At 50.1% G+C, this 11,184-nt stretch overlaps 1 protein-coding gene across 2 annotated transcripts; it reads right to left on the bottom strand.

Moving 5' to 3' along the window:
* Nucleotides 1-1,072: 1,072 nt before the first annotated feature.
* On the bottom strand, nt 1,073-11,184 carry LOC146439023 (uncharacterized). 2 transcript variants are annotated; one of them, XM_085054366.1, is made up of 10 exons: nt 10,848-11,184; nt 10,429-10,468; nt 7,874-9,781; nt 6,002-7,099; nt 4,994-5,050; nt 3,968-4,068; nt 3,604-3,668; nt 2,883-3,034; nt 2,645-2,797; nt 1,073-1,717 (listed from the first exon to the last, which is right to left on the bottom strand). In XM_085054366.1, the coding sequence occupies exons 1-10, from the start codon at nt 10,977-10,979 to the stop codon at nt 1,398-1,400; spliced, it is 4,026 nt and encodes a 1,341-aa protein (XP_084910492.1). In that variant the 5' UTR covers nt 10,980-11,184; the 3' UTR covers nt 1,073-1,397. The 2 variants fall into 2 exon arrangements, with proteins under 2 accessions (XP_084910492.1, XP_084910493.1); XM_085054367.1 differs by having other exon boundaries at nt 11,111-11,152.

Raw genomic sequence — 11,184 nt, forward strand, 5'->3', positions numbered from 1 at the left:
CTCAGTGAGGAAACAAGCCTGCTCTGTGCTAACACATTAATGGTTTCCTTCTCTTGACAATGGAAAATTACACCCACTTATCTGCCTCCTAGGGAAATGTTTGCATTTAATTCTCTGCTATTTACAAAATACTTTGAAAACCATGCACAGAAAATGGTTGGTGAGAGCTGATCACTACATCTATGTCAAGGGAAGCAATGATGAGGATATGTCTTTGGGAGAGCCATTTTTGTGTTTGGGTGGCAGATGGATGGCACTAAATCCCCCCTCCACCCTGCAAATGTTGCTTCTTCACCAATTCAACAGCTGAGATGAAGGAACTGCCCCCCCCACCTTTTTGGGGGGGTGGGAGAGGAGGATGGAAAAGAGTTATCCTAGGGAAAGACCCCAGGTCCCCTTTTGACTTCTCCACCAGTATCCTCACCTGCACAGAAGCACAGCAGGGCCTTTTCCAGCCCCTTCTAACCTGACCCTGGAGAGCAAACCCTGAGCTGGGCACATCCACGTGCAATCCCTCCCTTCAGTCCTCACCTCCACAGCACATCTCGCCCAAAGCTGCTCAACAAGCACAGGGATTTCACCCCCGAGCTGCTCTGAGAGCTCCTGCTGTACCCAGGGACCCCCAGCCCCGGCTGTGCCCCACCCTGGGAGCGTTTCCCAGGCACTGCAGCCAGCGCCCTTGCTCGGATTTTGGTGGCAGACAGCTCCCTCCAGTGGGGCATCTGCGCTCACACTTCTTCTCCAGGAATGCGGGAATTCCGACTGAAACCCTCCTCGAACAGACAAACAGAGAAGTTACCAGCCTCCTGGGAAGGCAGCTGTGCTTTACATCCAGCCGGGACGATTGGGGTGGTGGTGGTGATTTTGGCAGTCAGCATCCGTGCAAGCACCAAAAACGCTCTACCCATCATGCAGTGAGTGCCATAAACTGACCAGGATTCTCACCAAAACTTTAAGTCGAGTTCTGGAGGTGTTTCTCAAGCCAGGCTAGAAGAAACATCCCCACAGATCCTCAGAGCTTCCCATAGAGCTCTGCCTTAGGGGCAGGAGAAAGCAAGCAGCACTGAGCAGGTTGCAGAATAATTTTTAATTTCTTATATTAAGCACCAAAGCATCTTATTTCCTTTTTTCCTTAAAAAAAGAAAAAAGTTTGATTTTCATGTGCTGACAGATCTGGGCAGCTCTTGAGCAAGGCAAATCAGAAGTGTGGAGCAAACACTTTGTTCCCCAAGCTGAGCAAGCATTAAAAAAATTAAATTACAACCCGAAGAACACTGTTGTGAGATATTCACAGTCCATAAAACACAGCAGAAGGGTTGGCACAGCCAGCAGTTGTGTCAGAAACCCTGGGAAATGCAGGAGTGACTGCACACGGTCTGGGGGAGGTCTGGGACCCCTCAGAGGTGGGAGGTCTGCTCTGGGAAGCCTCGTCCTGCCCGGCCAGGGTGGGCATGGACACTCCAGAGCCACTCGGGGGGCCTGGCGCGCAGCTTCAGCTGGAAGGGCTCGAGCCGCAGGCACTGCCCCAGGTCGTGCAGCTCCATGGCTGGCTCCTCCACGGCCCTCACCGGGGGCTCCTCAGGCCTGGGGCTCCTCCTGGGGGGCTGTCCCCAGATGGCTGTGACACAGAGGGCACCGAAGGCCACCAGCAGCACCAGGCCGGCCAGCAGGGCTGCCCCCACCAGCATGTCAGCGTGGCGCAGGAAGGCGCTGATCCCTGCAAGAGAAAGGCCATGGCCTCATCTCAGTGCTCACTGCCCCAGGGACCCCACTGCACCCCACATCTCCTCCAGGTGCTCCTGGGGTGCTCCTCCAGGAAGGTCAGCCCTCCAGAAACCCTCACACCAGCCTCCAGGCCAGAGCATCTCTCCCAAGCCTCCATCCCAGAGAAATACTCAGACCAAGAGCAAGGCTGCAGGAGCAGCACGGGCATGGTGCTACCCCAGAAGAGCAAAGCCATTGCCAAACCCACATGCAGCTACACACAGGCTAAAAGACCTGCTGCCATTCCCATGCAGGCCTGGAGGGACCCTCTCCATGGCCTGATGGATAAAGATGGATTTATAAAATGAGCGGTATCAGAACATCACAATAACCAGCTGATCTGTATAGGCTTAGACTGCACAAGTGGTTAATTAACTTGGAGTTGGTAGGATGGGTGAGAAATTATATTTGGCCCTGAGCTCACATTAAGGTTTAAGCCACTGCAGGGATGTTGAAATAGTTTTGGTAAAGTAGCAGCAGCAGTGTTTGGAGCACATATTGCAGAACATTGCTGTTTTCCAGGCTGTGAGGCCCCCTTATTCTGCAAGATTGGATTAGCCACCTCTCATTATAGCCAAGCACCACATGCCATCTGCTCAGCCTTGTGCCAAACACATCAGGGGAGGTCTGGGATAAACACCAGGAACATTAAAGATGTTCAGTGAATCTCACCAAGATCTACCCAGAGTGACAGGAGAACACAGGGCACTCCCAGGAGTCACCAAGTTTGCAGATCACATCAGTTAGAGCAGAGGTAGCTCATAAATCACCCTTGACCACACTTTGCTTACAACTTAAAGCTGCACAAACCACTCAGCCACACACACACCAGGAAAGCACCAGGCTGGAGAGGGAGCAGAGCTGCAGTTCCATCCTCTACCTGATCGGGGAGTGCGGATGCAGAGGGTGCCAGACTTGGTGGGAGAATGATCCTCGTAGTCCTTCTTGCAGCGGCACAGGTAGGTGCCCACACCGTTCAGGCACTCTGCCTCCTCCCCACAGAGGCCAACCCCAGCCTGGCACTCGTTCACATCTGCAACAGGGAATACACGCCCTAAGGCAAGCCAGGCTCGGCATGAAAGAGTTTATCCCAGGAAAAAACTAAGTGAAACACCCACCTTCAACAAAGAGCGAAACAAGCTGTAGCTGCTCCACTCCCGCCGAGGTGCCAAGCAGCTCCTCCAGCTGGGAGCGCAGGAGCAGGGACACATTCCTCTCCTCTGGCTCCAGGTGCAGCCAGAAGGTGAGCAGCAGGTTGGCATCACTCGTCCTGCAGGCAGGGGAGAGCCAAGGGTGAGACAGAGGGAAAACATCACTGCAGGCCCAGCTCTGAGAGCTCCTTTAGACTTTCTACCCTTCCCGTGAGATCGTGGTGCTGCAAAGATTGTCTGTGAGAAGAGGCAGCTTTGCACTTGGACCAAGGGAAAAAGGAAAGCCCAGGAATGGCTCTTCATCTGGAGCTAGGCTGAAGTGAGCAGATATTTGTATAAAGTGACTTGTAGTGGCAATCTGCAGTCCCAGATCAGCCTCAGCTGCTGAAAGCTCCCAGCTTACATCAGCAGGCACCGTGGCAGGTATGGGTATCCTCATTTTCCTCCAAAGTTTAAATCTATCTTAGACCTATATTGGCCCCAGGTAACACTAAACATCAATTTTAACCATCCTTCCTCTAGGAAAGATTTTTTTCCTACTTTCAGGACAAGTTAAATATCAAAGAAGAGGAGCAAACACATGTCTCTCCCTGAGGAAAGAGAATAAGAAGCAAAGATATGCTATCCCAAGAAATATTACAGGTTATAGAAGTCACCTGCCAAGCCAGCAGCACAGCATTAACCCTACCTTTTGACATCCTTTAACTTTATTTCACTGACTCTGTGGGCAGAAAGTTTCAGGTTCTTCTGGATCTGCAAAGGAACAGAGTGACCAGTGCTGATTTGATGTTCAACAAGCAGGAGTATGACAGCAAGCAGCTTCTTTTCTCACTCTACCTCCCCATCTTGCTCTCCCCCTTTACAAACTACCTGGGATGCAGAGGATGTCCCACAGCCCACTGCTCTGAGCCTTTTCTATAAAATACTAATTGTTCCCATCTGCTTAACTCCAGGTTAGCTCCCCCACACACAAACACACAGTGTAGTCTCTTCTATTTGAAGATTTGGGACATCCCATCTGTTTTTCTCCACCTCCTCATGCCCAGACTTACATGGTTCTTCAGAGATTCAAGGAGACCCTTTTGGAACTCACTTCCACTGTGAGGAATCCAGTCCTTGGGTTTGATTTCAACAGAGACTTCAAACAGCACATCTACGAGAAGACACAAGATCCTGGCATGTTCAAATGCACATTATACAAACAGGCTCCTCAAACGAGTTAGCCCTTAACGTCAGCACTAGAACAGCTCCACGAGGACCAGGCCAGTGCCACATGGGTATTTTCAGGGGTTTTGCATCATATAGAACAAGTTGTTGAGTAACAAGTGAAAATAAAACTGACAATGCTCATTGATGAATACCAGAATTGATCTTTCAGTGACAAACTTACACAAAGCAGCAGTACCTATATCCAATCACATTTACATGCCTTCAGCTGTTCTGTTTCCCAAAGGTATTGTCATAATTAGTGATGGAATCTAATAGCCCATTTCTCTTGGAATCCAGGCTGGCACAGATTTCCCAGTCTGCTGTTTAAAACCTATTTGTTCATCAATATTTCCCCTGTTCAGAGCTCAGACTCCCTCTGGATTGACTCCTTTTTCTGTGGCTTGCTCTGCCATACAAGCCCTGGATTTATATGGTTTAGTTGCTCATGCTCCCACATAAGAGGGTTTTGCTTCTCTCCCTGGTCTGAGGAGCAGAATATCTGCAGGTTCATCATCCTGGTAGTCATGAGACATCCACTGAAATATATCGGAGGAATTGAGGATCATTCACCCTCATTAATCTTAGAAAAACTGTACTTAAGTAGCCAACAAGTAATGCTTGGACTCAAACAAACCCGCATTTAAATCAGGGTTAGCACCTGAACCAGTTTTATCCAGGGGAAATAGAAAGTGGCCAAAGCACAATGGTGGGATTGCAGTTATATCTTAAAAACTAAAATCTTCAAAGTGGTTACTACTCAGAAACAACCCCCACTGCTTTCTAAATGTAATGAGCAGGTGATGTCCAGCACAGCCTCAGTCAGTTCACTGAGCAATGTTTTAAGACATGCTTAACTCTGCATGGCTCACCTCCAGGATGGTGCTGAGATTGCAGTCCTGTGGCATTCTCCACAGATGAAATTAGATCTGTCAAAGCAAGGGAAAGCATCAGGCTGCTATCACTGATCTCCCAGTAATGGAGAGATTATTATTATATCTCCATATATAATATATGGAGAGATATATTAGGTCTGTGGCACTTTGCAAGAAGAGAGCCATGTTTATTATTTATAATAAATAATAAACCTTCCTTTATACTGCAATTGAATATCAAACTCTAAATCTGTTTTCATCTACAATGGAAAGTGCTCTTTAGAAAGAAATCACCCTAATAAACCTCATTTCCATTTCTGGAAGAGGACAAAGTGTTATCCCTGTGAAGCCACCAGAACTGCCTTGGATCCCAGTGGAGCAAAACAGCTTGTGCATTACATGCCAGCAAATGCAAAAAATCTGAATAAAATCTACAATGGAGGGGCAAGAACAGTTTGGAGGTGAGGAAACACCAATTGAAAACATCTCTTCTGTCTTAAGGAAGAAATTAAAACATATCAGTAGCTAAATATTGCTGTGTAATAGTCTACCATCAACCCCTAAACTTTCTTAGGAGACAAAACCCTTTTTTCCCCTTCTCCAGCTTCTGGAGCTCAAACTCAGTGATCACATCTGGGAGCACTATGATAGGCTACATAGGAATCAATGCAAGACAGGGCTTTTTAAAACCAAACAGAGCATTCCCAGTCTGCTTTGGGGATGAAGTCAGAGCTGAGAGGCTGGCTCCTCCAAACCCTTGGATTAGAAACCAGCCTGTCCCTATTATGAGTGGCATAGTCCCATGGATGCCCATGTTACAGCAGATAATCCTGTGTCCTCTCAAGTACCTCCCTCCTTGGATGCAGGAGTCAAGAGTGGTACCACATGGCCCAGCTGCATGTCTACAAGTAAAACCTCTTTAGAGAGAGTGCTGCACCACTGCAGATGGATATTGCACATTGTCAGGCATCAGTTTAGCTGCTAATAACCATAAAATCACCTTACCAAAGAGGTCTTCAGTGCTTCCTCCCAGAGACAGCACATCAGCAGCTGTCACACCAGCAGAGGGGTAGAGAGAGGGTTTTGTGCTGCTGTTCAGTGGTGGCTCTGCCAGCACTGGTGTCTGTGTGTGATGTGCAGCAGCAGCCACTTCTGAGGGGCTGTCACTGGCCTGACCCAGGGCAGGTGATGTGTCAGAGACACCTAGGGTGCTGCTGGGCATCTCTGGGCAAGGGGAGCCAGCTGGGTGACACGGGACTGTGGTGACCAGAGCAGTCCCTGCCTCAGTGTCCCCCTTGCTCAGCTCCAAGCCAGGTGTCTCAGCTTTACACCCAGTGTCTTGCCCAGCTGCAGCTGGCTTCACCAGTGTGTCATCTTCAGCTTCTCTGCCCTTGCTGCCTCCATCCTTAAGGTTCCTTTCCAGCTTGGTTTCATCCTGACCATGCTCACTCTGGTCAAGCTTGCTCAGGTTAGCACCAGACTGAGCATCTTCTGTGAGATGAGGAGAATGCTGGGCCTCTTCATCTGGACTCACAATGCCAGGCTGTATCCTGCCACCAGCAGGTGCAACTGGTGGGCCTGGAGAAGCTGTCAGTATGGACAATGAATCTTTTGTCAGCACTGTCCTCCAGCTCTCTTTTTCAGAGGTCTCCTGGACAGGTTCCTGGGGAGCTGCTGTGGTACCTCTTGAAGAGCCCACAGTTTCAGAGTCTCTGAATACATAATACTGTCCCTTAAAATGTCTGTATTCATGGCTTCTGGAACCTCTCCCTGACAGAAACAGCACCTGCACCTCAGTGGCTTGTGCAGCAAAGATCAGGGTGCCTTGGTTGTGGCAGGCAAACGCCACTTTGGTTTCCACGCTTGACAAAACCCCCTGGAAGATGATCTTGTCCTGGTTGTTGCCACAGGCATCTCTCCCCTGGAATCCCTGGATATAGACGACAATGTGCTTCTGGGGACCTGCCCAGATGGTCCAGTTGCACCAGATGTTGGGTTTAATGTCAGCATGCAGCGGGAGGTGAAACGCCCCAGAGCCATTCCGGAAGATGAGGTGGCAGCTCCTGATGGGAAAGTACTCTGTCACCCAGGGAGGGCCCAGCTCTGACACATCAGGAACACACAAAAGAAACATGCAAAGGTTATTATACACACATATTACAATTTATATTATGTATCAGACTCTTAAAAGCATTGCAAATTGCCACAGGAGAGGCAGCATTCAGACTCTCTCCTGCGACAAGATTTCTATAGTTTCAGCCCCTGGAACTCTACACTTGGAGCTGAGCCTCTGTGAGAGGCTGCATGAAGCAGAGCAGAGCAAATACCAGCTTGCCCCAAGATGGACCTACCACTGGCCAGGCCAATGAGGAGTCCTCTCCTGAGGAGGGAGGATTGGCACAGACAAGGTGTGATGAACTGACCACAGCCCCCATTCCACCTGAGGACAGGGGAGGAGGCAGGGAAACCAGGAGTGAAATTGAGCCTGGGAAGAAGGGAGGGGTGGGGGAAAGCTATTTTTAAGGTTTGGGTTGATTTCTCATCATCCTACTCTGATTTGATTGGTAACAAATTAAACTGATTTCCCCAAGTCAAGTCTGTTTTGCCCATGATGGTAGATAGTCAGTGATCTCTCCCTGTCCTTATCTCACCTCACAAGCCTTTAATCCCATTTTTCTCCCCTGTCCTGCTGAGCAGGGCACTGAGAGCAGCTTTGGAGGGCACCTGGTGTCCAGCCAGGGTCAGCCCACCACACCTCTCCTCCCCAGAGAGCAGGTTGTGACTGCAGGTGAAAGACAGCCTTGTGCTTGTCCCCACCAAGTACTTCTGCCTGCTAAAGATGACTTAAGCCAAGACACAGAGTGCTGGGACACCTACCAGCATGTGTCCCTTGCTGTCCTTCTGGCATCTGGCTGTTCCTGGCTACCTCTGAGGGCTCCCAAGGCTTGTGGTCTCTTGGCAGTGTTTCTCCCCACGGAGCTGCAGACAGATCAGGGTGTGCAGGAGTGGTGCTGGAGGAGGCAGTTCTCCTCTGTCCTGCACCCACTTGCAGAGCTCCTGTGGTTCTCTGCATTTTAAATCCCCCAAGGATGGAGACAGGAGCTGGTTTGTCACTAGCAGCCCCATCCTGATGCTGCACAGGCACCACATGCTCCTCTCTGCTGTCAGACAGGGAAGCTGGATGACAAAGTGGTGAAGGGCAGAACATGTCCTGTGCTCCTGGGGAGACACCCACCCTTTGTATGAGACTGACAGGGTCCTGATCCAGAGCAGCTGGGAGAGAGGCCACCATGGACACAGACTCCACTTGTGGAGGAAGAGATGCTTCAGGGCTTAAATCCAGAGAGCTGAAGTCTGCAGGGACAGGTGCTATGGAGGACGTCACCAGCACAGGTGTGGTTTCTGCCCCTAGGACAGGCACAGGTGTGAGAGGATGCTCCAGCCCTGTTGGCAAAGTGTGTACAGCCAGCCCTGGCACTGTGGGATGCAGCACTGCTTTCCTCCTGACAGCTCCCCTAAAACTTCCCAGTGGGAAAATATCCATGAGACTCATATGTTGGAGGCCAGCTGTGCCTAGCTCAGGTTTAGGTGTGGACAAATAACCAAAACTGCTTTGGCTTCCCTCAGGTAGCAGATGCAAGTGGTCCCTGCTGACCACATCATGGGGGCTCCTCAGGCTGGGCAGCAGGCCCTTGGCAAGGCCATCAGCTGGGACAGACAGCTGGGCATGGCTTCCATCATTCTGCAGGCTGGCTGTGCTCTCCTGGCTGTGTCCTGTGCCAGGGGACAGAGACTCAGAGCGTGCAGCCAGGTCCAGGTGATTTGTGCCTGTAGGTTTAATGGTAAACTGCACATGGCCCAGACCTCTCAGGGTAGGGTTCAGGACAGGCTGGCTGCTCTCCAGGCCTGCTGGCTGCCAGAAAGGCTCTGCTCCCTGGAAGGCACCAAGCAAAGGACTTTCCAAAAGCCCACTCTGCAGAGGGCCAAGACTCATGGTGATGTCATCGCTCATGGAGAGACTCTGTCCCCAGGTGTCCCTTGCTGCAGTGGGGAGGATTGTGCCCTCAGGTGTTTCTATGCCTTGAGCTTCCTGAACTCCTGCCAGCTCAGACCCCAGCCCACAAGGAGCTCTTGTTTCCAGAACCTGTGTCCTTGCACTTTCACACGGGATAAGTTCCGTAGGACTTTCCACAGCTCCAGTGTCCAGAGTGATTCCTCTTCCCTCCATCCTCTCACTGCTTAGGACTGTGGTGCTGTGTGGAGTTGCAAAGCCCAGCACATCTCTATGGTTTTCAGCCCAGCCAGACTGAAAAATACCATCTTGCTTTGGCAGTTTTGAAGTGAGAGTTGCAGAAATCGCATCATCTTTGGAGGAAGATCCACCTTCCTGCTGTTGGAAGATGTAGTACTTCCCTTTAAATGGTGCATGCCTCTGGTTTGGCAAATACCTCTTCAGCAGCACCACATGGACAGCCTGGGCAAAGGTGGCAAAAACATGCATCTCCTTTTTCCAGCAGGCATAAACAACACTGTTTTCCGCCAGGGAGGAGACTCCTTCAAACAGAATTTTGTCCTCATTTTTGTTGCAAGCCTCCTTAGCGATAAAGCCCTGGATATAAACTATGATGTGCTTCCTGGCGCCTGCCCAGATTGTCCAGTTGCACCAAAAATTTATGGGAAAGTCAGCATGGAATGCTGGAGGAGAAAACTCCCCATACTTGTCCTTCAGCACTCTGTGGCAGCTTCTTACAGGGACATAGGCTGATATCCAAGGGGACTCTGGCTCTGGAAGACAAGGAGCAACAACAAGGTTTTCCCCCATTTCCACTTCTGAAGAAATAGTTACTGTCTTTCATTCCAGAAATGATTTTCAAGTCCCCATTTTGATGCCTCCTGCTCCTGTTTGCCAACCAACATGGAAACCCATCAGTGGGAGAACATGGGAGTAACCCCTTGGAAAGCTGGAGGATCCCTGGCCAAGCAAGAACCCCTTAGAGCCTCAGCAGGATAAACAACTTTAGTATCGCCCCACAGCCCTCAAAATGGGAAACAGCTTCACTTCAGCAGGAAAAAGCAGTGTTTTCCAAAACCACTTTCTTAAAGCTAAAACAGTGGCAAATTCATTATAGGTTTCCCCTACAAGAGCTCAATTCAAGTCTGGGTTGAACTTTTGCCACTTGTTTTAACTGCAGCAGTGCATTGCCCCTGTGGCAGGAACTTGGCAGCCACAAGGCAGTGGCACAGGTTATCTCTCACACCAGCACTGATTTTTTCCCCACCCCAGCACTCAGCAACCACATCCCCTTCCCTCTCCACACCACCCCAGGGCCAGATTGGTGCTCCTGATTTTCCACACCATTTGGCTTGAAGTACTCAAGAAATTCTGGGTTACAACAAGAACAAAAAAAGCTGATCTGAGAACTAACTCTTACCTGGTCTAACCTTCCAATATTCCTGATGGGATCCCCTTGCCTATAAAGAAAAGAGAGGTCCAATTGCAGGCCCAAGTACCAATTCCCAATGCTTGTAGCACTGCTGAGAGAAATGCCAACACCAGCCCAGTGGGAAGGGAGCACCAAATCCAGCCTGCTGGATTGGGGTTTTGCCTGCACCTGGACCACATCATTTATTCCATGTGATTATAAGTCTTCTCCCCTCCCTACATCCACAAGCACTGCCTGATTTACGCTGTTGGATCACAACCAACACAAAAATAACCCCAAAACACAGCAAGCAGAGCCCAACAGTGTTTTAATCCCTAGGGGCCATACAGAGGAGAGGATTTGTAACCAAGCAGGACACTACACCCAAGAAGGGAGTTTCCTACAGGGAACTGAGTCCCCTCACTCACCCCTGGAGCAGCACCAGCAGCATCACAGCAAGGCCTTGGCATCACCCCAGGACCCTGCCCAGCAGGAGCTGGTCCCAAAGCCCAAGGCATCAGGAGCAGGGCCAGAATAAATGGGAAGGGCAAAGACTTCATGGCAGAGGTTTACCAGAGGCACAACATTCAGATAAGACCAAAAACAACAAAAAAACCCCAAAACAAAACAAAAACCCTCCCTCTCTCTCCCCAGAATAATGCCCCAGGCAGAGCAAATGTGGGATCACCACCTTTCCCAGTCCCTCTCCAAAACACATCCCTGCAGTAAAGGGGCTGGCCTAGCAGCCCACTCACTCATATAGGA

This window comes from Lichenostomus cassidix, chromosome 3 (genome assembly GCF_008360975.1).
Source record: "Lichenostomus cassidix isolate B80296 chromosome 3, HeHo_3.0, whole genome shotgun sequence".
Classification (NCBI taxonomy): domain Eukaryota; kingdom Metazoa; phylum Chordata; class Aves; order Passeriformes; family Meliphagidae; genus Lichenostomus; species Lichenostomus cassidix.